We start from the raw sequence: 27,181 nt of genomic DNA on the forward strand, positions 1-27,181 counted from the left end.
CAATCGACCGATCGACGGCCGATTTCGATCGATTTCGATGGATTTCCATCGAACTAGCAGGGTGGAAAATTTAGGTCGATCTGATGAGATTGCTTATCAGTTTGCATTGGCCTTAATGGAAATCTGATGGCAAAAAAATGCCATCAGATCGAATTTCAACAGATTTCAAACTGAAATCTATTGGAATTCTATCCTGGTAAAAAATGTTCTAAAAACGCATCAGATAGATCATCAGATGCATTTCTTATCTGTCTGCTGCCAATCTGACGAGTGTATGGGCACCTTTAATAAGGGGCAATATTATGCTAGCACCTCAAGTTTTTATTTCCCTTTTAATGCATCCCAAAATTTTGTTAGCTCTAGCTGCAACGGCTACGATAATTTAACTTGTTGTCGATGAGTACTCCGAAGTCCTTCTCCAAGTTTGATGTCCACAACTGTATCCCATTTATTTTGTTTGGTGCTAGACCATTGGTACGACCAAAATGCATGACTTTACATTTATCAACATTGAATTTAATCTGCCATTTATGTGCCCATATAGCCATCCTATCCAGATCCTGTTGCAGTATGTCCCTATCTTCCTGTGAGTTGATGATTCTGCACAATTTTTTGTCATCTGCAAAAATAGCAACATTGCTTACTACTGCATCTACTAGGTCATTAATAAATAAATTGAAGAGCACTGGACCCAGTACAGACCCCTGTGGGACCCCACTGCTAACAGTCACCCATTTTGAGTATGATCCATTGACCACAACTCTGTTTTCTGTCTATTAGCCAGTTCCCTATCCATGCACACAGACTCTTCCCCCAGTCCTTGCAACCTCAACTTTTGCACCAGACTTTTGTGTGGCACAGTGTCGAAGGCCTTTGCAAAGGCTATCATATTTGCATTTGTGCATAAGTATTATTCATTTAGAAATGACATGTTCCCAAAAGTACAGTTTTTTTAGCTGACTTTGCATTTTATTCATAACTGGTTTTATTCATTATGTATTGAAGGCAGAAATGCTTTGAGTGGCTGTGTCCAGGAGCTTCTGCACAGTCAGAGAATGTCACATTCCTCACTTGATACAAGTAAACACAAGATAACATTATCTCCACTTTGGATGCATCCACATTTCTCTGCAGTGAACTTTTTAGTCCTGTGTGTAACCCTTTGAACGCTGTTCTAGTAAAACAAAAATGTTGGTTGTATATAATATGCTGTAAATATTTTTTTTAGAGCAAATAAATGCTGGGTTTCATTCCACTTTAACACAAACTATGCAACTTGGAGTTCGACCAGTAAAGTCAGAATCGCATTTATTTGCCAAGTTACAGGGTGTGCTACATAACCTTCTCAATGCATGGCATGGAGGAAGCCGCCAATTTAAAGCACCCTAGTTACTTAAACTAGTGATTGGATTATAAGAATTTGCGGGTGATGGTACCAGTACTTAAATTAACTATAGGTTTAGGAATCCCCACATGTAATTGCCATACTTAGGGCACTACAAGGGCCATTGGTTCTCTGCTGTGGGTGAGGATAAACCCTGGGCATCCAGAATCCTTTGCATACACTGCAGCACTGTATAGGATCCTGCTGTGCAAGCAGGAAAACACCATAGAAACAAGGTCAGATGAGGCACAGTGCTAAATAGAGATGTGAGCAAGTCATTTTTATCTTTCTCTTTTTTTTTATGCTCTCTAGAAAAGAAGCTGGCTGAATTCTCAAAAAAAGTTGCTGTGAAGTCAAAACCTTTCTCAGTATTGCGGTCCCTAGAGGAGAAGTATGTGGCAGTGATGAAAAAGCTTCAGTTTGGTAAGAGAATGTTATTATGCATTTGCAGGTCTCATTTCAAAGTCATACTGACCCATTTCCAACAAGATGTTTGTAATTTGGATTTGGTTGACTAGTAGCACCTCTAGTATGCTCAAAGTTAGGGGTATACTATCCCTTTATAATATAAACAAGTTGCATAAATTACATTTACGCACCCTCTCAGCCATAATGCTAGGTACACACGTTGAGATTTTCTGGCAGATTTCCTGCCAAATCGATTATATTTCAACCTGTCGGATCTGATTTCCGATCAGTTTTCTGGACATGTTGGAAATCGATCTGCCACAAATTTCTCGTCGTGTACTAGGCTATTATAATAGGTCTCAGGAGAAAGTCTCAAGTGCATTGCTGCTTTTCTGAAGGCTGGGTTACCTCTTACACAGCCTAGCCTCCAGTTCTGCAGCCCTAGTCTAATAGCACACGATTTACCCTCTCCTCAGAGTAGTCTTTGAAGAATTTCACGCAATTGCGCCGCAGCTACAGAGCTGGAGGTTGGGCTATGGAAACCGTAACCCGGCCTTCTAAAAACTGCCAGACAATTTCTGGGCAGGGATTTCTCATGAAACTTTGGCCATAAAGGTGAGTAAACACCAGAGGCGTAGCTAGGGTTTTCAGCGCCCGGGGACAAAGACTATTAATGCGCCCCCTAAGGTGAAGGGTCGTGACCAAATGTGGGCGTGGTTATGGGTGCTCCACCTTTGGTCACGCCCCTTCAAATGTACATGGAGGTTAGCAGGCTCACGCTCACCCACCCTCCCTCAGTATGTACCTTCCAGCATGTTCCAAGACAAATTCAGCAATCATGAACCCCCCCCCCCCCCCCATCAAGACAAATTCCGCAATCATGAGCAAACATGAGGCCCCCAACATGACCAACTCAGCAATCATGAGGCCCCCAACAAGACAAATTCAGCAATCATGAGGCCCCTAACAAGACAAATTCAGCAATCATGAGGCCCCTAACAAGACAAATTCAGCAATCTTGAGGCCCCCAACAAATCATGAGGCCCCCAACAAGACAAATTCAGTAACCATGAGGCCCCCAACAAGACAAATTCAGCAGTCATGAGGCACATAAATAGACAGCTTTTCACATAAATAGGCAGAATGCCCCCTTAATATGGTAGACACCTCCCACCTGGCAGCAGTTCCCCAAAATGCACTCAATCTGACAGCAGTGCTTCCCCAAAAATAGGTAACCCCAGGTCTATAGGTGTCCCCAGAATAGGTGGCCAGCAGTATAATGTCCCCAGAACAGGTAGCCAGGGGTAGAGATGTCCACAGAACAGGTAGCCAGGGGTATATGTGCCCAGTATATGTAGGCAGGGGTATGTGTCCCCAGTATATGTAGCCAGGGGTATATGTGCCCAGTATATATAGCCAGGGGTATATGTGACCAGTATATATAGCCAGGGGTATATGTGCCCAGTATATGTAGCCAGGGGTATATGTGCCCAGTATATGTAGCCAGGGGTATAATATGTGCCCAGTATATATAGTCAGGGGTATATGTGCCCAGTATATGTAGCCAGGGGTATATATGCCCAGTATATGTAGCCAGGGGTATATGTGCCCAGTATATGTAGCCAGGGGTATATATGCCCAGTATATGTAGTTAGGGGTATATGTACCCAGTATATGTAGTTAGGGGTATATGTGCCCAGTATATGTAGGCAGGGGTATATGTGCCCAGAGTAGGTAGCCAGGGGTACCGTATATACTCGCATACAAGCCGAATTTTTGACCCCCAAAATGGGGGTCAAAAGTTGGGGGGTCGGCTTGTATGCGAGTCTTCCCTGGTGGTCTAGTGGTGGGTGGGTGGGTGGTCCGCGCCCCGCTCCCCCCTCCCCGCTCCCCCCGCGGCTGCCGCTGCTAATACCTGTTTAGGCAGCGGCCGCTTCCTAATCCGCGTTCCTCTTCTTAAGTGTCTTCTCAGAGTATCACAGCAGCGCGCCCGGCGCTGCTGCTGTGACGATGCAGGGGGCAGGAAAGAGCGGTTCCCTTGGCAACGGCGATACAGATCGCCGCTATAGGGAGCCGCGCTCTTTCCTGCACTCTACATCGTCACAGCAGCAGCGCCGGGCGCGCTGCTGTGATACTCTGAGAAGAAACTTAAGAAGAGGAACGCGGATTAGGAAGCGGCCGCTTCCTAAACAGGTAATAGCAGCAGCGGGGGGCGAGGGGGCGGAGCACTACCTACCTATGCTGGGCACTAAACTGGGCACTATACTGGCTAAACTGGGCACTATACTGGCTAAACTGGGCACTATACTGGCTAAACTGGGCACTATACTAGCTAAACTGGGCACTATACTGGCTAAACTGGGCACTATACTAGCTAAACTGGGCACTATACTGGCTAAACTGGGCACTATACTAGCTATACTGGCTAAACTGGGCACTTTACTAGCTAAACTGGGCACTATACTGGCTAAACTGGGCACTATACTGGCTAAACTGGGCACTATACTGGCTAAACTGGGCACTATACTAGCTAAACTGGGCACTATACTGGCTAAACTGGGCACTATACTGGCTAAACTGGGCACTATACTGGCTAAACTGGGCACTATACTAGCTAAACTGGGCACTATACTGGCTAAACTGGGCACTTTACTAGCTAAACTGGGCACTATACTGGCTAAACTGGGCACTTTACTAGCTAAACTGGGCACTATACTAGCTAAACTGGGCACTATACTAGCTAAACTGGGCACTATACTGGCTAAACTGGGCACTATACTGGCTAAACTGGGCACTATACTAGCTAAACTGGGCACTATACTGGCTAAACTTGGCACTATACTAACTAAACTGGGCACTTTACTAGCCATACTGGGGCACTATACTAGCTAAACTGGGCACTATACTAGCTAAACTGAGGCACTACCTACCCATACTGGGCGCTATACTGGCTATACTGGGCACTATACTGGCAATACTGGGCACTTTACTAGCTATACTGGACACTACCTACCTATACTGGGCACTATACTAGCTATACTGGGACACACTGGGGGGCTGCACCAATCCAGCATTTCCTACCCCCGGCTTATATGGGGGTCAATCATTTTTCCCTGTTTTTTCAGGGAAAAGTTGGGGGGGTCGGCTTATATGCGGGTCGGCTTATATGCGAGTATATACGGTATATTTGCCCAGAGTAGGTAGCCAGGGGTATATGCCCAGTATATGTGGTTAGGGGTATAAGTGCCCAATATATGTAGGCAGGGGTATATGTGCCCAGAGTAGGTAGCCAGGGGTATATGCCCAGTATATGTAGTTAGGGGTATCTGTGCCCAATATAAGTAGTCAGGGGTATATGTGCCCGGAGTAGGTAGCCAGGGGTATATGTGCCTAGAGTAGGTAGCCAGGAGTATATGCCCAGTATATGTAGTTAGGGGTATATGTGCCCAATATATGTAGTCAGGGGTATATGTGCCAAGAGTAGGTAGCCAGGGGTATATGTGCCCAGAGTAGGTAGCCAGGGGTATATGCCCAGTATATGTAGTTAGGGGTATATGTGCCCAATATATGTAGGCAGGGGTATATGTGCCCAGAGTAGGTGGCCAGGTGTCCCCCTCCCCAGCAGGAGGGGAGCAGCGCAGAGGAAGAGCTGCTCTCCCTCCCTCGCTCTCCCATCCAATGTCTGTCTGGTGGCTGGCAGCGGCGGGCAGAACTTACCTCCATCTCGTCGCAGCGACGGATGGATCTGCCACTGCTCTGGTCCAGACCAGAGCAGCGGCTGCGCACCCGAACTTCTGGCGCTGGAGCGAGACGGAGGTGAGTTCCGCCCGCCGCTGCCAGCCACCGGACATTGGAGGGGAGAGCGAGCGAGGGAGAGCACCTAAGGTGACGGAAGGAGGGGGGAGATGGCCCCCCTTCCCCACCGTCCGCACAGCTCTCCCTCTTCTCTGCGCTGCTCCCCTCACCCCCCGCAAAAAAACAAAACAAAAAAAAAACCCCGAAGCTCAGCTGGGCGCCCTTGGGGACCAGGTGCCCCGGGGCACTTGTCCTACCCCGACACCCCCCCCCCCCCCCTAGCTCCACGCCTGGTAAACACAATTGGCTTTATGTAATTTGATAATGTATATAGGGAGAGGGTCTGTGTCATTAACTTTGAGTACACTTGAGGTGCTCTTTAACATTTGTGCATTTTCAGGCTGCTGTATCCCACAGATTGTACTTGCTTGATAGTGATTAACCAGGCGATATGTTAATGTCCTAAAGTCCCACACACCAGAGATTCTATTCGCTTAATTTGGTGATTCAGTCAGAACACTGAATGAGGTGACTGACTCAGTACAATGATATAGCCAGGTTTTAAAACCCTGTGTTACTGCTATCATACAGAGCATCTTCAGTCACAGGGGAGTTAAGCTAGACATCCGCTGTGTGACGTTTGCATGATGCTGGGTATGATCAGTATTTCCTTATGAAATTGATTGGGAAATGGAATTGTTTCACTAAGTTTCACCACTCAGTTGGCACTGCCATTGCTGCTTGCTTTGTACTTCTTGATGCATTACAAACTTGTGAAATTGTGCACTGTTTCACCCGGACGTGTGTCAGATAAATTTTTGACCATTAAATCGTCAAACCTTGAGCTATAGTCCTTATTTTTTTTAGACTTTCATCATGTCCCTTGCTTGTATCTAATTCCTTATCTATTTTTTAATGTGCCATCTATGCAGAATCATCTTGTTGATGTAAGTCAAAGAACGAGAAGTAGTAGCTTTCCATCATCATCATACAATGTGCTGTATTCTATCTCTTCAGCTGTGAAATTCAGCAGTACTGTTGCCCAGACACAGGGTTGCTGGAATTGCTGGAAGCATCTTTAATTTAAAGGTCATACTTTGTCTGAAATTTACACCTTACAAAATGTGCTTACTTCTGTTGCAGACACTTTTGAGATGGTATCTGAAGATGACGATGGAAAGCTTATGTTTAAAGTGAACTACCATTACATGTCTCAGGTGAAAAACGCAAGTGATGCAAACAGTGCTGCCAGAGCACGCCGCCTTGCCCAAGAGGCAGTAACTCTATCCACATCACTTCCACTGTCATCTTCATCCAGTGTCTTTGTCCGATGTGATGAGGAAAGACTAGACATTATGAAGGTAATGTTACTTGTTGTCAAAAATTAGTTGGTTATTAGGCTAATAAAGCTCTGTATTTTTACATGCTTAAAAGCATTTTTTTTTGGGTGCGCATAATAATTTCAGTAGTCTGTATAGATCTGTGGTCCTGGATGTTAACAAGTACTGTTTAATGCAGTAAATTTACATACATACATTACAATTTTTTCCTTTCCAGGTTTTAATTACTGGCCCAGCAGACACACCTTACGCCAACGGCTGTTTTGAATTTGATGTATACTTCCCTCAAGATTATCCAAATTCACCTCCTCTTGTGAACCTGGAGACAACAGGTGGCCACAGTGTCCGCTTTAATCCAAACCTTTACAATGATGGAAAGGTAATATTTACTTTATCATGTCTTGGTTACGTGCAAATGGGGAGTTTTACAAATTTGTGCATTCAATATCATTGAAGTTAAATAGAAATGTAGATGACCCTCCTTCACCCAACCTACATTGAAACAGGAGAGTTATGCAGCCTAGGAAAAAAAAACATTGGTTGAAAATGTATTATTGGTTTAACCACTTGAGGACCCACCCTTTACCCCCCCTTAAGGACCAGCGCTGTTTTAGCTGATCTGTGCTGGGTGGGCTCTGCAGCCCCCAGCACAGATCAGCGTGCAGGCAGAGAGATCAGATTGCCCCCCTTTTTTCCCCCCTATGGGGATGATGTGCTGGGGGGGTCTGATCTCTCCTGCCTGCTGTGGGTGGCGGGGGGGGGGGGCACCTCAAAGCCCCCCTCCGTGGCGAAATTCCCCCCCTCCCTCTCCTACCTGCTGCCCCCGGGAGATCTGGGCTGCACAGGACGCTATCCGTCCTGTGCAGCCTGTGACAGGACGTCCCCTGTCACATGGCGGCGATCCCCGGCCACTGATTGGCCGGGGATCGCCGATCTGCCTTACGGCGCTGCTGCGCAGCAGCGCCGTACAAATGTAAACAAAGCGGATTATTTCCGCTTGTGTTTACATCTAGCCTGCGAGCCGCCATCGGCGGCCCGCAGGCTATTCACGGAGCCCCCCGCCGTGATTTGACAAGAAGCAGCCGCTCGCGCGAGCGGCTGCTTCTTGATTAATTAAGCTGCAGCTGGCGACGCAGTACTGCGTCGCTGGTCCTGCAGCTGCCACTTTGCCGACGCACGTTATGAGTGTGCGGTCGGCAAGTGGTTAAAGAGAACCCGAGGTGGGTTTGAAGAATATTATCTGCATACAGAGGCTGGATCTGCCTATACAGCCCAGCCTCTGTTGCTATCCCAAACCCCACTAAGGTCCCCCTGCACTCTGCAATCCCTCATAAATCACAGCCAGTGCTGCTGACAAGCAGCTTGTCAGAGAGGGCTGTGTTTATCTCTATAGTGTCAGTCTGCTGCTCTCCCTGCCTCCTACAGAACTCCAGTCCCCGCCTGCATCCCTTCCCTCCCTGCTGATTGGAGGGAAGGGATGGGGGCAGGGACCGGAGCTATGCAGGAGGCGGGGAAGCAGCTGAGACTGACACTACAGATGTAAACACAGCCTGCACAGCGAGGCTGTGATTTATGAGGGATTGCAGAGTGCAGGGGGACCTTAGTGGGGTTTGGGATAGCAACAGAGGCTGGGCTGTATAGGCAGATCCAGCCTCTGTATGCAGATAACATTCTTCAAACACACCTCGGGTTCTCTTTAAAAGCACACATAAAAAGCGATATTGTGAATACATCATGCTGGCTATGAGTTTACAATGGCAAACCGACAAACCACCTTGATGTAGCTGGTGATTTGCTATGTTTATGGGATATTTGCAATGCCATTGTCTTGTGTGCCTGCAGGGTATAATATTGTATCACCTTTGCTTGTAGCTGGACTTTTATCTGGCTGGTCAGCACATAGTTCAATCAATCCTCAGCATCTGTGATGATGCTGGAGTGCATTGATGCCTTTTTATACCTGATGAAAAATTGCTTTGTGCCTCTTGAAAAGTGGATGAAAATATTTGTATACATACAATTTATGTGTACATAAATATTGAAATGTCGTGGCGGAAGGCAAAGCAAGTGAAGAGATACAGTATTGCTTATTCTACAAAGATATTTTATTATGAAAACAAAAGAGAGGAGCGCTCCATAGTGTAAAACCGTTTTATTCCAAAGACATGCGCAGTAAAAATACACTTAATAGAAATATAATGGTAATGAGCCTGTAAGGATGGGCATAGCCTTCTCATGGTAACCTCAGGGGTGCCACCTGCCAGACTGCCTTGGCCTGCAGCGGTCTGTGTCCGGATGGAAATGGACTTAGGTGGCTGTCCTGTCAGGTATCCGTGTGCTGGCAGCCTCCTGGTTAAAGAGAACCAGGTACTACACTTTTTTTTTTTTTTTTTTTTTTTCCTTGGTTTCTAATAGCTATAGCAGCTGCCACGTACCCTGGTGAAGCTAGCATTTGTGGCTTCCGTAAACGCTTTGAAACGGTGTCCAACCCCCACCCCTCTACAAGCTTTTGTTTGTTTCATGCTAATGTATGAAATAAAACAATTAAATCATTCCTTTGTGCCTAAAGCTTCTAAAAAATGCCTCCGCATTAAAATTGTACTTTTTTTTTTTTTTAATTTATTCTATTGTTGGCATGCATATTAAATGTGCTATTGAGATGGCCTGGGTGCTAAAAACTGTGCTCTGATCACTTTAAGGGGCCAGATACACATGGTACAAAGTGGTCAAACAGAATTGCACATGTTGGGGGGGGGGGGGGGGGGGGGTGTTAACTCCATTTACAAATTTTATGTTTGGAGAGTGGCAGAATCAAAGCTTTTCCTCAGGAAAATTCATAAACCTGAATCCATATAAAATTTCATTCTGACATTTTACTGGTTTAAGCTGTCAGTGCCAGACTCATATGTTGGGTCACATTTCTTTACCTTCCATACCTTGGTATGCACTATATAAGCCTAAACATAATAATTTGCTGAATATAAATCTTAACATGCTCATTTCTTAAATGCCTCTGTACAACATGGAACTGTTTGCTCTGGTATTTTCAGATGGTTGGTATCTACTTGCCCATAGAGCAGTATATAGTACTGCTATTGGATACTGGACTCATAATGCACTGACAGGATCCATTAGGGTCATTGCACTACAGCCTCGGGAATGCTTCTGCTATGTTATACAACTAGACGTTATGATTGTGGCAGAAATCCCGAATTCCTTCTTCTGCCCATAGACTGGTTTCCTTATAATGTGCAACATGGTCTTTTCCATGTATTTGTCTCCATTCAACAAGATTATGCTCTCCAGATATAGCACCTGCAGCCTGCTTGCTGACACTGCAAATTTTCTATGAAATCTTTTTCTTGAAAGTGCATTGTTTTGCTATATTTAGAAATGCCTCAGCTGCACCTAGGCAAGCTGCAGGGAGTTTAGACAGAGCAGGGGCCTCTCCTTCACAGCAGTCCTCCAAGTGTTTAACAAACCAATTTAACGTAGAGCTGGCAAAATGTTTAATACCCACGTGATGGCTGTCATGGGATATATTACTTAGAAATGTTGCTGTTAACGCACTTTACTGTATACACTGCTTGCGAAAGCTTTAGCAATCCTCCAAACAGTTTCCTGAGTGCTAGGCAAATGTTGCTAAAATTAAGCAGTCATTTCTTTGCTGCATTTCATGTCCATGTCTCTTTTAAAGGGAATCTGACGTGAAAATAAACTTATGATATAATGATTTGTATGTTTAGTACAGCGAAGAAATAAAATATTAGCAGCAGAGATATGAGTCTAATATTGTTTCCAGTACAGGAAGAGTTAAGAAACTCCAGTTATCTATGCAAAAGAGCCACTGATTTCTCCATAATTTTCAAAGTCGCAGAGAGCTCTGTCTTCTGAAGCTTATTATCTCAAGTCTCTGTCACTGTATTTCGTTTTTTTTCTGCAGAGGAAAGTTTAATGTGTAAACTGCAAATATTAGAGAGTGATGCAATGTTATAAAAAAAAGATATCGCTGAAAATAAAAATATGAGAATAGTTTTTGCTACTAAAGTTCTAGTAATTATCCGAACTGCTCAACCAATTCATTATATCATAATTTATTTATTTTTTTTGCTTCAGTATCACTTTAAACTGAAAACCATATTTGTCAGTCACTGGAGACTTTCACTGACCATATAACTGCTTTTAACATGGAAATCCACAAAGTAACTTTCTATATGGCCACTGACCTTTTTGTGTGTTTATATTTACTGCTGCTTTTATTTGTATAGGCTAATGTTAAGGTTTGTTATAATAGCAAAGTGGCTGTACTGACATTTCATTTTGGCCTAATTTTTTTTTCTCTTGGAGCCATGTAGAAATCATGCCAAGTTTGTTGTACCTGTCTTTAGGGATGGCTAGTGCGTTGCAAATAATCTCTAATTGATGGTGGATTATGCAAATTTGATGGTGGATTATGCAAATTTGATGGTGGATTATGCAAATTTGTATAGAAATGTATAAGGCTTGAAAATGTACCAATAGAATCTTACCAATTCCTTTGGTTCATTCTGCTTTTGCCTAAATACCCTAGTGTGATCCCCCTACTCACGCCTTAGGCCTCAATTCACGGAGCATTATCAAACGTTTATCAAACATTTGATAATTTACCTCATGGGTAAAAATCTCATTTTGAATTCACTAAGGTGTTCTATATTTGTTGAACGTTTTATCGGTAAAACATTTGATAAATATATAACACTTTAGTGAATTTAAAATGAGATTTTACCCATGAGGTAAATTATCAAACGTTTTGATAAAGTGTTTGATAAACGTTTGATAATGCTCCGTGAATTGAGGCCTTAGTCACTTTTTTAATGACTGGCGCCAAAGTAAGGCTTGTCATGATATTTCTACACCATTTTATTTATTTATTTTTCTGAGGAACTTAATGGCCAATTACAAGATTTGTAATTTGATACATTTTAAGTACTGTTTTATCCTTTAGGTAATCTTTTAACATTTCCTAAGTCGGCTAGTCTTTCAAGATCCATTGAAATTAGACTGATACATTATTGTGCTTAAAGATCAAAATCAGCCTAAATTACACATTTGTCAGTCTTCTACTATAAAGTTATTTTCTTCCAAGTCCTCCAGTATGTAGCCCCCACCCCTTGCAGAGAAGGGCTATTGCACTTTGTCTATCTTAAAGAGAGACTGAAGCAAACAAAAATTGCTATTTTTACCTCGTAGTTCGCTTCAGTACTCTCAGTAGATATAAACCGCTGCATCCCTGAGCCAAAAATCCATGACCAAAAAAGTCGTGGATGTTTGCCCCGGGATTTGGGGGGTATAAACCCCTCGTTTTGGCTGGGGGATGCGGCAGTTTACATCTACTGAGACTACTGAAGCGAACTACCAAGTAAAAATAGCAATTTTTGTTTGCTTCAGAGTCTCTGTAAGTAGAGAAAGTGCTATTACGGTTTCTGGAAGTGAGCGATACCAGTAAACCAGTATTTCAATTGTAGTTGTCATCTTTTCTAATGCTTTTGGTGGTGGTGACAATATAACCCCTAAGTGTAATATTACAAGTTGAGTAACAGATGCATGCATTGGGGACTTTAATGTTTTGCATTTCTTTTAGGTTTGTTTAAGTATATTAAATACTTGGCACGGGAGACCTGAAGAGAAGTGGAATCCACAGACCTCAAGTTTTTTGCAGGTACATCAGTTTGTCCTTTTCTATTGTATACATCCCCTGTGGTAGTTCAATAAATATGTGTATATTTATTTCTACAGCAAGAGTCTGTATTTGCATATTGATGCAAGCTGTGATCCAAACTTGTTTGTCATAATTTACACTTACCATTCACCCAAATGCCTAATAAGAGAAATGTAGGCTTCACCTAAACAGTACCTTCTCCATGAATGTCTGATGATAAAAAGAAGGAAGTAATGATGGGGACACTTAAAGTGTACCTGATCTGAAGCTCGAGATCAAAATCAGATACTTATCTTATGAGAGGGAAGCCTATGGAGGCTGTCTTTGCTACTCTGTTGTCCCCCTTAGCTGAGAGCGGCTCCCCTCCAGATTGGAGCCATGCTCCTCCTCTGTTACAAGCGCGGCCATGTGTAGTAACACGAAGCTGCTCTTACACGAGTGGCTCCGGCTTACTGCACATACTCAGACTGGCTCCTGCTGCCACGCTGCAGGAAGAGGAGCTGTGTGGCACCGATAAATATTAGCAACAATGCCTTGTCGCTAATCTTCCTCGGGGGGCGCACTTAGTGACGGGGACACTGACAACAGATCGGGGGACCCGGCTGACAACCGATCGATGGAGGGAATCGGGAGGACACTGAGGGAACTTGGATACTACTGGGGGCTGGAAGAAGCCCCAGGTGTAAATAACACTCAACTTTACCCACGGAACCCCCCCCCCCCCTCCCGATTTCCTTAAAGAGAATCTGTATTGTTAAAATCGCACAAAAGTAAACATACCAGTGCGTTAGGGGAAATCTCCTATTACCCTCTGACACAATTTCGCCGCTCCTCGCTGCATTAAAAGTGGTTAAAACAGTTTTTAAAAGTTTGTTTATAAACAAACAAAATGGCCACCAAAACAGGAAGTAGGTTGATGTACAGTATGTCCACACATAGAAAATACATCCATACACAAGCAGGCTGTATACAGCCTTCCTTTTGAATCTCAAGAGATCATTTGTGTTTCTTTCCCCCTGTTCTCATGCACTGAAGTTTCAGGCTGCTTGTTTCTTCCTGCAAACAGCTTTGCCCTTGTCTGTAATTCTTCAGTATGTGAAAGCCCAGCCAGCTCAGAGGACGATTTATCCAGCTTGTAAAAGATGAGAGAAGAGAGAAGCTGCTCTAATCCTAAATAACACACAGGCAGTGTGCATAGAGGGGCCTGAAAGGGGGAGTTCATAGCAGAACCACAACACTGAAGAACTTGGCAGCCTTCCAGACACAGGCCGACAAGTCTGACGGGGAAAGATACATTGATTTATTACAGAGACTGTGATAGTAGAAAGTGCTGCAGTAAGCCAGAACACATTAGAATAGCTTTTTGAACTTGTAGGATGATAAAAAAACAGGATGCAATTTTTGTTACGGAGTCTCTTTAAAGCTGTTAAATTCAAATTGGACTATAGAAGCATAGCCATAAAGTTCGAGGCATCCATTCCATGAAAACACAATCTGCAGTGACTGCAGACGCAAAACGTAGTTAGTTCTGAGCTGCCGTAAATTGTGTGTAGAAACCTTTTGCATGCTGATGTGTTGTAAGTCCTTTTTTTTTTTTTTTTTTAATCGCTTTCTTTTTTAACTTTACATCATGGAGAGCAGAGTAATATTGCTGACTGCTGCGCTGGATTGAAACTCTTGAACTGACCAAGTGAACACAGTGCACAGAGGCAAACATTCTTAGTGATGGATGGGAGTAATTTTGTTTCCAGAGCTCTGGGAGATTACCACTTGATATAACCCTTGTCAACGGTGTCTAATATACAGTATATTATTATTATATTAACAATAAAGATTTGTATGTATTCAAAAGAGACCATTTTCCCCACCCACGCCTGCAATTATGTTTTGACAAAGTCATTCTGTCCACAATTGATGTTTATCAATATTTTACAGGTGTTGGTGTCTGTCCAGTCCCTTATTCTGGTGTCTGAGCCTTACTTCAACGAACCTGGCTATGAGAGGTCAAGGGGAACTCCAAGTGGCACTCAGAGCTCCAGAGAGTATGATGGGAATATTAGACAAGCAACCGTCAAATGGGCTATGCTAGAACAAATTAGAAACGCTTCACCTTGCTTTAAAGAGGTATGCTTTCAAGGAATGTGTATGCATTTTGCTTATCTCTGTAATATCAAATATTAGGTTTATGTAATTATTTTAATGCTTTGTTGCACCAACTCATTTTTTTCCTCAGCACTTTGAAGACAATGTTATGCTGTTCAAACTTGTCCCCGTCTCCTAAAGTAATTCAGTTTGATGCATGCAAAACTATATTACTGTTACCTCACATACAGCACCTAGGTTTTGGTACAAGGTAGTTGTGGTCATAGAAGGGAAAATCTGGAACAGAGTAGGTTAGGATATCGCACATCCTGTGAATCTTCTCTCATTAGACAAGACAAATAACATTTATATCGCGCTTTTCTCCTGGCGGACTCAAAGCGCCAGAGCTGCAGCCACTAGGGCACACTCTATAGGCAGTAGCAGTGTTAGGGAGACTTGCCTAAGGTCTCGTACTGAATAGGTGGTGGCTTACTGAACAGGCAATGATACGAGATTCGAACCCTGGTCTCCTGTGTCAGAGGCAGAGCCCTTAACTATTACACCATCCAGCCACTGTTAATCCATGTTAAGGTACTACACATGTACAATGAATCGGGTGCTTACTGTGGGGATAGACAAAAGAATTAACCAGTATTAATGAGCACTTGAACTAAGTAGTCAGTCATTTTTGATATTAAATGAAACAATTCTGATTTCCGTAGTGTTTTTGGGCAACTGCTCCACATTTCCTTTATTTGAGCATGTCTTTGTTAACTAGACTCAGATCCTTCCAATCCTATTAAAATCTTCTATATTCCAGAATGCTTGCCGAGTATAGCAATCATTTTGCTCCACTATAATTACTTTACAATTCAGTACATTGCTTACATTTACAGAGCTGTGTTTGGTTACATTTTATTATTATAAACCTTTAGCTTCTTTAGTATAGCGTTATAATGGGGCTTAAAAACCTTTAAAATGTTATTGTGGATAGGTGTGCTTAAAATGAAAAAAATCTGAAATGTAATATACTTAGTTTATTACTTTTACCTCACTTTTAGAGGGAAGCCTCTGAAAGATCAAGAGGCTTGTCCGACTTCCTTAGCCCACAATGCTCGCTGTGACCTTCTTATTCACGGCCGCACTCACTCATGTCAGTGTAAGGGCTCACTGCACAGGCGCACTTTCAGCCCGCACCTGCACAGTAGCACAGAGGTGCTTGTGCTACTACACAGGCATGGGCCTTCATTGCATCTGCACAGTGCAGCCATGCTTGTACACAGATGAGCACACAGTGCAGCTGCTCTCGTACACAGAGGAGCACACAGTGCAGCCGCGCTCGTACACAGATGAGCACAAAGTGCAGCTGCTCTCGTACACAGATAAGCACACAGCCAAGTAAACCTTCTACAAGCTCTTGTCAAATATGGTCCAGAGGCTTCTCTGTACTGTGAGGTAAGTATCTAGCTTTGTCCATGTATTCCCCACATTTACACTTTAAGGAATACGTTTAAAAAGAGCTTTAAAAAAAAAAAAAGTGAGCACCAGTTGAAGCAGATATTTTACTATGGGCAGCACTGCCGATATTCTACTATGGCTTTACCTACCCTACCTCTTACACTCCTACCTACTCCTAAGAGCCCTTTTCCCACTTCGCACATTCCAGATTTCCAGTTCAAAGATCGGATTGCACACGCTTTCCCGACGTTTGAAAAATCACACGGGCACTGTGATTAACACTGTTATCGGGGTGCCCTTTTCCACTGTGGCAATGGTTACCTAAGTGCAATCGCACTTCCTGCTGCAATATTTGTGCGATTGCGATTAGGTGTACTTTATGAGAGCGCACAAAATGTGCGGTACTATGTGATTTTTGTGTGATTACTCTATACAATTTTCTGGAGATGAGGGGCTTCATGCCGTAATGTCGAAGATACGAAAACCGCACGGGTTTATTATTTACATTTCAACAGTAGTCCAAAAAAGCAGAGGAAAGTGTTAAATGACTCCACCCACACGCCTGATTTCTTCAAACGACGGGTCGTCAGACTCGCCCGTGGGGCCGCCGTTGTGGCGATAGTTTCGACCCGTGACGACCCGTCGTTTGAAGAAATCAGTCGTGTGTACGCGACTTAACTGATATTTTGATTGCAATTGTATGGTTCTTGAATACAGGCTGTGAAGAGGGCAGCTACACTGTGAGCTTGCCTTTCTGCCATGAGTTCAGGAGTTTAAAAGAGGGTAGACTCCATATTGCTTGTTGCAGTTCTGAAAGTAGTTTGTAAATACCTTGCTGTATTTCGTGACTTTCAAGTATGGAACAGAAATACTGACGCTAGCGGCAACTAAAGTATAATGAGGAGTGCTTTAGCTGAAAGATTACAAAACAGGCTTGTACTGCTGCTCCATGTAAATGAGAAGTCAGAAGGCCAGCACAGTTCAGTCACTGTTTTGTTGCCATCTTTACTGCTCCCTTGTCTTAATAAGTTGTACAAGTGTGCCTCTCCCTTAGAAAGGTGGAGGAGGGAGATAAATCCAGATGGATATAGCCTAGTAGAGAGGCAATTGCTCACTGCGAGCAAATAATGACTTTTACAAAGTGCTTGTCTCTCCGGCTGCCTGCCTCTGTGAACTGGATTTGATGGGAATACATTTTGCTGCATATAGAACCACAGGCTTGGTGATGCAGACACTAAATTACACTACATTCCCCGAAGGAAATATAGTGCGAGTGTTGAGTAACAATTTTATTTCACAAATAAATTCTTTAGGTTTGGAGAAAATTCATAGATTTCAGAATAAAGACTTGTCACTATTTTTCTTTATTATTTGCAGTCACATTTTATAGTTTTCCTCGAGTTCTCTTGCTGACATCTTTATTTTCTTTTTTGTGCTCTTGAAAGCAGTGACATGATCTGCAAACCAGAGCGTCCTAATAGTGATAAATAACTCTGCATTCTGTTCCCAAAATAAAGCACAGAATAAGTATTTTGTAAGATTTATCTTACCAGTGTGTGGAGTAGATGCCAGTAAAACTGAGACTTGTATTGTCTTAAAAGTACTGAGAATAGCCAGTGATAATACAAGCAGGTTCTAAAAATGTACCCGATTCTAGTATTAGAGCTGATCTGCTATTGATCCCATTATAACACCAGATTATTTTTTCCTGTTTTAAAGTGGTCTGAAACTCTGACATAACATTCAATAAAAATGTGTTTTCCTACTTTTTATTACTCATACAGTTACCATATTTGCTTTTGTGCATAAGTAATATTGACTGTTTACAAGTTATAAGTTTCCAAAGTGTAGTTTATCGTGCACTAAATGCTGTCATTGCATTTTATTCAAAGTGCTTTCTATTATATATTAACATCTTCTAATGAGCTATTCTGAACTGTGTGTGTATCTGAAGCACAGATGGCTTTACTGAGAGCCACATTTCACTTGTTACACTGTTTGTTTACATTCCAATGTTGTTACAAGGTGTATAAAGATGCTGTTCTCTTCAGTTTGGATGCAGATTTAATAGCAGGACAACCTGCTTTGTTTAACCATTTCAGTGATGTTCTGCTAAAAAACATTTCTGGGATAGTAGCTTTCAAGCTGTGAGGAATCTTTTAGCGCAAAGTAGAAATGCTGGCTTTCAGAGCACTTTAAGTTAGTCCACATATTGATATAGCATTAACCTTGTAAAGCATTTTACAAAATTCACCTGGATCCCCCGTCCCCACTCCCCCTCCAGCTATTTGCGCAAAAGTTGTTAAAATGTCATGTAGGCAGCGAGCGGGTAAGCTTACCTTTTTTACTTCCGCTCGCCGCGTCACTTCATGCAACCCCACCCTCCAAAGTATGGAGGGCGACATTGCAGGAAGTCGAGCGGTGGAAAGCAAAGAAGAAAGGCTTCTCTGCTTGCTGCCTACATTATATTTTAGCTTTTGCGCAAGTAGCTGGAGGGGACCCAGGTAAGGGGGGGGGGGTGTAGGACCGTATAAACTCTTCTTCCAGTGCCTTTGCTGGATTTTGTGGTAACTCTTCTATCCACCATCTAATGATAACTATTGCCACGGCCCAATAGTAGTAATCAAATTCAGGTAGTCCTGTTGCTCTGCAAACTTGGCTAAGTTGCAACGTTGACAGTGCAATTCTTGGGTTATTTGTTTCTTTAAAATATCGGGTATAATTACAAGGCAATTCTGAAAGTATTTTAATAATTTAGGTAGCAAGTTCATTTAAATTTCATTTTAATGTTTAATTTTAATTGCAATGGCACGTCCTAATGTGGATAAAGGTAGTCTGCCAGGGCTGACTTTTCTACAATACCGAGGAAATATATAGTTCCTAGTCGCTTTTATACCCAGATAAGTGAATTCGGTCACCCACTGCATTGGTGTGGGGGCTGGTTGAGTGACTGTTTTAGAAGGGGACCATGTATGTAGTTAAACTGTCATTATTCATTGTGTTGAAACCACCCACTTGATCAATAAACCTGCTGAAGTCATTTGTCTCACAGAAAAATGTAAGTAGACAGTTCTTTTCAGTTGTATTATTTTTTTTTTTTTGTGGGTTGCTCATTATATGAATATATGCAGTATGCTGTTCCTTTATGGCAGTTTTGCAGCATGTACCGTATATGTTTTTTCATCTTATCTGATCACTTGTGTTAACAGCTGCTTTAGTTTCTTGATGTATCTTTACATGTATGTGTTCTGCAAGACATAAAGATTTGTTGTACGTGACAGCAAGTAGGCCAGCAACCACGCTGATGTGCTTTTATTTTCAGATTCAAATTAAGATAAGCAGTTCATGTTTTTATTTACGCTCTCTGACCATAGTAAATGTTCCTAATTATACCACTACCGAAGTTAGTTTGACACCCGCAATAAATTTTCCTGGGCAATTTCCCACGTCTAATTGAGTGTAAAGGTGCACGTGTGTCAGGAATACAGGGGTTTATGTCTTCCCAGGGGTGTAATTGATAACTTCCTACCCCTCTTCCAAGAAAGAACTCAACCGCGGAAATTGAAATATGAAATATTAGCACCTAGTTTAAAATAAGATGCTTTAACATTGCATTTTGTGCTGGTCATACAGAATCTGAAATCAGCCTTATTCTTTCATATTAATAACAAAAGGGAATATCCAGCTTTATAAACTAAAAATAGAAGTCTGTTAAAGTATTTTTTACTGAATACTTTGAATGCATTGCATACTACAGTACTTCGTAATGTAACGTGAGATAATTTATTGTTGGTATAACAATTAGCAAAATTAACTTAAGGAACATAGGTCCATTTGGCACATGAACACTCATCACTGCCAATAAATATGATTTAATGGAATAATGAAAAATACCTTTTAATTGTATATTAAATTTTGTTAGTTATTACAGGCTTTACATTGTTTGGCAGCCATTAAAATATTCAACTTTTGCTGCTTCGACACCTGAAATGAAGAGAGACAAAGAGATTTTTTTCCAGCTGTTTTTCTGAATGCAGCTTATGACAGTAATGCAGAAGATATAAGAAAGTCTGTAGAATGACTTGAAAATAGCAGTCCACCAACTGACGCATCAATCTAACTGAACATGAACAGTTCTGTAAATAAGTGGGACTGTGCAGTCTAGATTGTATAGTATGTAGCAGGGCTGTGGAGTCGGAGTCGTGGAGTCAGAGTCGTGGAGTCGGGCAATTTTGGGTGCCTGGAGTCTGAGTCGGAGTCGGGAAAAAATGCACCGACTCCGACTCCTAATGAATTTGTAACTAATGAAAATAGAAAATATGATAAAATGTTCTATTTCTCAGATAATAGTCATTAAAAATAATGTATATATACAGTATATATACAGTAATAGCTGTGCTTAGTCCACAAAAATGAAATAAAATGAACTTCAATAAAGCAGTCCCCGTATTTTTAAGGTCAGATATACATATCTGATTGTGACTGTATATATGATGTGTACACAGGAATCTCTTATATATACTAAATAACATCTATGCTGTAAGAATAAAGCCTGATGTGTAGCTGTGTCACTAATAGAGATGGTCAACGAGATGGAAATAATTCTGCATTGATGCTGATTTATGCAAATGTATGCACTCCCTTTGCTGATGAAATCAAATAATTTGATATGTTGTTAAAATTTGGTTTGGTGACTACAAATTAAAGGGTAACTGAAATGGATGAAAAGTAAAGTTTTATACATACCTGGGGCTTCCTCCAGCCCCCTTCAGGCTAATCAGTTCCTCGCTGTCCTCCACCACCCGGATTTTCTGCTATGAGTCCTGGTAATTCAGCCAGTCAGCGCTGTCCGGTCGCATGCCGCTCCCACAGCCAGGAACATTCTGCACCTGCGCAATAGTGCTGCACAGGTGTAGTATGCTCCTGGCGGCGGAGTGTGTGCATGCGCACTACGCCTGACTGGCTCAAGTACCTGGACTCATAGCAGAAGATCCAGGTGGTGGAGGAGGACATCGAGGGACTGATTATCCTGAAGGCGGCTGGAGGAAGCCCCAGGTATGTATAAAACTTTAATTTCATCTGTCTCAGGTTTACTTTGTTACACAGTAGTACTATACTCTACATATGCACTCCCCACAGAGCTGCAGGGAATCCACTGAGAATGCTGTGCACATTGAACACAGAGGTGTTGTCTGTTTACAATCTCCTCATTCCCCTGCAGAGTACCTGCACATCATTCTTACATGTACCCACACTTACATTGCCTAGGGCCTGATAGATGTTCTTTGTTCCGGTTTGTACCTTTTACAAGTACTCTTACCAAGGACTAGTTTTAGTCTAAAGGGAATAAATATAGTAGTCTACATATCCTTCTCACTTCAGTTGTCTTGTAAAATTCCTAAGCGTTGGTAGTTAAGAGACGAATTTCATGTTACATACTTTTAATCAACAAAATTGTAATATGCAAATTAGAGGAGTCGGAGTCGTGGAGTCTGAGTCGGTGGAATCCTAAACTGAGGAGTCGGAGTCGGTGGATTTTTGGACCGACTCCACAGCCCTGGTATGTAGAACCGTGTCCAAATAGGCTCAAGATTTTAATTAAAATTAAAAGTTGGTCCCCCTAAGTACTAACACAGCGAGGTGATCTGTTATCCATCTCAGTATTTTATTTATTTTTAAGTGTGTTCATTTCAGGTTTCAAAGACTGATTTTTTTTTTCTACATTGTGTTTTTGTCACATCTTTTATTTTCATGCAATTTTTGCCAGTACAAACACAATCTCACATTACAGAACACTTATTGACTAGCTATTGAGAATTAAGGTTATTCTCAATACAGCCGTAAAGCAAAGACGTACTGTATTCTAGCTTCAAAACTTGCCAACCAGACCAACAGATGAAACTGAAATAATATTAATTTATATTAATAATTCAAATGCTTTAATCAATTTACCAAGGTAAAAAAATATTATCAGAAAAGCTAATAAAATTGAGGGTGGAAATCATGGTACATGCTAATCGCTGCTAATGGTATAAAGCACACTTTTATTTGCCCTACTTAATGTGATGCTGTGTATTTGTTCAGCTTCAACACTATTAGGAAAATTGTTTTGGGGTTAGTGTTGTGTTGTTTAATAAAAAATTGTGAGTTGACTATGTAAATCTACTTCACACCACCGTATTATAGCTGAGCAGATGTAAATAATGATAGAAATACAATGTTAATCTTCCATGATGAATGGAAGCTTCACCTCTGCTTTGGTAGTGCAATTTATAAACTTTGGTGTCCCCCAGTATAATGTAGGTGCAGGGGTGACCCAGACGAGCATTTTGATGGCACTTAATCTAGAAACTCATATCAGTTCCCGAATGATTGTTCAGCCTTTCAGTTGCCCCCTCTTCTCTGGGCCTGGTAGTGTTGCCATGGTAACAGATGGCATGTAGGCATCCAAAACTAGAATAGGTCTCAAATCCAATGTCACCAGTGTGGATATTAACAGTTATCTGGAAAAAAAAAACTTATGTCTCCTCTCCATTTTCTCTTAAAAAAAATAGTTTGATTAATTTTTCAACAAGGATGATCTTAAAAGTGGTATCTTCACTTGGATATAGTTGTTCGTTAAAGCAACCCTTTCTTAGATAGCGGTTGATAGATTTTTTTCAAAGTGATTTGCAGACAGTGCGAACCATAGCCTACCAATAAACAAGAGACCTTATACCTTCATTTAAAACAGTATTTCAGGTTTTTATGAGTTTGATATGCGGGCATCTAAAGTAATGTGCAGATATTGGCCTTGCATGTAAAAGTCAAGCTTTAATCTGCCTCACAAGCGCAACCAATACCTTTATTATGTTTGCATAGTTTTATTGGCCTGTAGGCAGACGGCTCGGGTGCTCGAAGTCACTTTCAGCAACTACTATCTCTGGAACTGGCTGTTATGTCAGATAGTTTTTGATGACTGCCGTTGGCTTATGTCCTATGTCTGCTGCTCAAATTTCTGGCCACTTTTTTGTAAATATTGTCAGTGCTTTTCTAATTTCGAATAGTTTGTGATTTCTATATTTTGTCCTTCTGTGAGCACAATACTATGGTGGTTACGTGGAGAGGTAAGCTTGCTGGAAATGCATCTCAAGGGTATCCACACAGAAAATGTATACATGAAACTAATGCAGCAGTCCATTTAGTCCATGGTGACCTGACACTATCCTATCCACGGATTGCAGTAATCTAATGTCTTTCTCCACTGAGAAGATTAGGCTGACCTACAGACATTTACTCATTCCTATCATCCCGCTTCCCGCAATCACATAACCCTTCTATTTTACTTCTCTTGTCAGGTCTGACTTTGAAAAGGGCACACATTTATCCCTGCAATCTAAAAATAAGTATATTCTTCACTGATTTATGTCCAGAATAATCATGAGGGTCACTACTCTGCATTAAATTCAGACATGAATGTTTTATTTTATTAGTGTATGGCAACAAAGAGGCAGCCAGACCTCACCGCTGTGTTTACATTTGTATCTTTTAGAAATGATATTCAGGTAGCTTTTATCTGCGGCTTTGCAAAGGTATCCATGCAATACACTAAACTGACACCCATTATGAATGATACTGTAGGCTACTGTGCAGGGTGAGCACAACATAACCATGTATGAAGTAAAAACTTAAACCAGAGCTCTGTTAAATAAAAAGATCTATACATACCTGGGGCTTCCTCTAGCCTCATCCGCTCGGATCGCTCCCACGCCGCCGTCCTCAGTCTTCCCGCAGCTCCGGTATTGGTCCCAGTTTGGCGTAAGAGGTGCGCCCTCTACGTATCTCTCCAGCAGCTGCTGGGGAGGTGCACAAAAAGCGCACTTTCTCCTGCGTAGACTGACTCCGACTTATGGCAGTGACGAGACCCAGTACCAAAATTGCTGGCCGCGGAGGATGGCGGCGGCGTGGGAGCGATCCGAGCGGATGGGGCTGGATGCAGCCCCAGGTATGTATAAATCTTTTTAACAGAGGTCTGGTACACTTTAAAAAATGTCCTCCAAGCTTTGGAAGCGGATTTGTGTAGCGTGAAAAATGTTGCCAATAGCCATAACCAAACTGTTAAAATTAAATTACAGTAGACTCTTGTTTATAGTAAAGTCTGATATAGTAAACTCAGTCCTCAGGTCCCAGAAAATGCGTCTGTATCAATCTACAATGTATGAACCAATTCTGATATAGTAAACTACTTTCCCTGGTCCCTTGGAGTTTACTATGATGAGTCAACTGTATGTGAGTTGAAAAGACTCACATTTAAAGAGAATCCCAGATCTCTTGGAGAACAATTTGGCTACCATGTCTCTTGAGTTCCTTCCATGTGAAGAGCTCCTATCTCTACCCACACAGTCATGCATACATCTTCCCAACCTCCCCCCACATGGCACTGACTAGCAAGGGGGAACGTAGGTGAAGAGGTCTTTGTGTGGCCAGTGATAGGAGTATGATTCTGCATATGGGCTGAGTTCTACAGTAAAAGCAACAATTCAGTGTCTTGAAACAACCATACATTTATTTTAAGAAGGCTTGTGTTTAATCAAAGCCTGGAAGACCGCAAACTATTTACGGTACATTTTTTGCAACCTCGGATATCAGTTGATTGGGTTGGATGTCCAAAGAATTTTTGTGCAGCTCAGTCAGCAAGTGTATATGGAGCTTCACTGATGAATATAGTCTTAACCACTTTATTTTTCTTTCTCCCACAGGTGATTCATAAACATTTTTACTTGAAAAGAGCAGAGATCATGGCTCAGTGCGAGGACTGGATAGTGGATATTCAACAATTCAGCAGCGACAAGCGTGTTGGCAGGACAATGTCTCATCATGCAGCTGCTCTGAAGGTAAAGTTTCATAATCCGGTGTATTTCAATGGCACTGGCCATCCGGCTCAGCTGAGAACAGTCTAGTGTGCGTATATGGCTTAAAGAACAAATGACACCCATGCTAACCTAGAAATGAAAAACACATATATAAGTAGATAAATACTACTTCTACTTGCATAACAGATGTATTGTGCTATCCACGTACTGATTCCTGTGAATTTTATAAAGGAAAAGCAGAAAATTCTATTCTAGGCAGTGGCCATCTTGCCAAGCTAATGCTGACGACATATCCTCCCTGTCTCTTTTTTTTTCCCCCTCCCTTCTCTTGCTCATTGTGTATTCATTCGCTGCCCTCCTCCCAGAGTCTTCAGACACTCCCACTGAGGTGTATACTAGGAACTACACTGTCTTATCCTCCAATCGCTGAGTCACCTCAGCCTTGCTTGTAAACACAAGTGAGCAGAGGTGTTTCAGATAAGAAAGCTAGGCAGGGAAATAAATGGGAAAATGAGGAATATATTATAGATAAAAAGAACTCCCAGCATTCAACTGTTTGGCACTAGGGCCAGTGCTCCTAAAGTATGTGATAACTACAAACCATAACAGCAGAAAAAGTTTTGCAAGTTTTGAATGCAGGATTAGCATCTTTATCACTTAATACACTCAGACCAGTTGCAGTTGAAATTTGATTCTTATGGTGACAATACCGCTTTAAAGAGGAGCTGTCAGCCATACTATCTCAGGAAGAAAAAAAACAACACATAATTAAATAAATACTACTTCTACTTGCATAACAGATGTATTGCACTGTCCACATTATGATTTGTGTGAATTTTTTAAAGGAAAAGTAGAGAATCCTATTCTAGACCGTTTACATATTTACTGTGGCTATTTTGAAGCCAGTCGTGATGTAATATCCGCCCTTCTCTCCTCTGCCTGATTTGCCCGCCCTTCACTATGGAAAGTGCATTGTCTCAGCATGAGGAATATTGGCCAATCAGAGAGGAACAGAGGTGTGGGAGGGGAAAACAGGAGGGAAAGAGGCTTCAGCCAATCAGGCTGCATTAGTTAAGTCTGAGGGGAAATAGAGAAGCAAAAAAAGACAACCCAGCATGCCCTGCAACTTCCTTTTTGTGTACCAAATTTTCTGTGTACCAGATAAGTCATGTAAACCGGGGAATGATTATTTATCAACAAGAAAAGTAATAGTGGTTTTACCTTTTGGATTGTCTGATTAGTATCATTACTACTTGTTTACCAGTTAAAAATAAAGAATTGATTTTAAGCCCGACAGTTACTCTTTAAAGTAAATCTGCATCACACTGAATCCTCACATATGTATAGGAAAGGCTCTGGATCCCATAGAGCCTTCCTGGCCCTTTTTTGTGCACTTGGCCCACCACTGTCCCTTACTGAAATTCCGCATCTTTAGAACTCCTTGGAAGGCTTTGGAAGCACTGGTGTCCCAGAGTGCTTTGAAGACTGGCACAACCAAACCAAATGAATGAGCCCAGAATATCGCGTGGGCAGTACAGACCCACTCTTCTGCAGAAGTATTCGGTAATGCGATTTCTTCCAAAGCTTTACAAGGAGTCCTGAAGGCATATTTCAACAGTTGGTAGAGTCGGGGGCATCAGTGGAGCAAGGGCCAGGAAGTATTCTATGGAATCCAGAGCCTTCCATCTACATTGGTGAGTATCATTTTTATTTTATTTTTTTTGCTTCAAATTTGCTTTAAAGAGAACCCGTGGTGGGTTTGAAGAATGCTATTAGGACACAGAGACTGGGTCTGCATACTATCACCAGCCTCTGTGTCTGCATACTATCACCAGCCTCTGTGTCTGTACTGTGTCCCCCCACCCTGCGCTCTGCTGTCCCCCTTATAAAAAAATCTGCCATGCTAGCGACACGCAGCTTGTCGCTAGCTGGCTGTTTACCTCAGTGCTGCCAGTCACCGCCGCTTCCCCCCTCCTCTATAGCGCCGCACCACGCCTGGCGAAGGGACGCAGGTGGGGAGCTGCGATATAGAGGCGGGGGAGCGTCGGTGACTGGCAGCATTAAGGTAAACGGCCAGCTAGCGACATGCTGTGTGTCGCTAGCATGGCAGATTTTTTTATGGGGGGGACAGCAGAGCGCAGGGGAGACTGGGAGGACACAGTAC

General features: G+C 42.2%; 1 protein-coding gene across 6 annotated transcripts in view; it reads left to right on the forward strand.

Annotated features, from left to right (window-relative positions):
• The window catches only part of BIRC6 (baculoviral IAP repeat containing 6), a 342,965-nt gene that overhangs the window by 312,429 nt on the left and 3,355 nt on the right, over nucleotides 1-27,181 (forward strand). For all 6 annotated transcript variants that reach the window (XM_068232104.1, XM_068232106.1, XM_068232109.1 and 3 more), the window contains exons 68-73: nucleotides 1,697-1,807; nucleotides 6,731-6,948; nucleotides 7,145-7,306; nucleotides 12,548-12,625; nucleotides 14,561-14,749; nucleotides 24,904-25,038. In XM_068232104.1, coding sequence (XP_068088205.1) covers nucleotides 1,697-1,807; nucleotides 6,731-6,948; nucleotides 7,145-7,306; nucleotides 12,548-12,625; nucleotides 14,561-14,749; nucleotides 24,904-25,038 — 893 coding nt within the window. The remainder of the gene's footprint in view (nucleotides 1-1,696; nucleotides 1,808-6,730; nucleotides 6,949-7,144; nucleotides 7,307-12,547; nucleotides 12,626-14,560; nucleotides 14,750-24,903; nucleotides 25,039-27,181) is intronic.

Source organism: Hyperolius riggenbachi, chromosome 4, assembly GCF_040937935.1.
Source record: "Hyperolius riggenbachi isolate aHypRig1 chromosome 4, aHypRig1.pri, whole genome shotgun sequence".
Lineage (NCBI taxonomy): Eukaryota > Metazoa > Chordata > Amphibia > Anura > Hyperoliidae > Hyperolius > Hyperolius riggenbachi.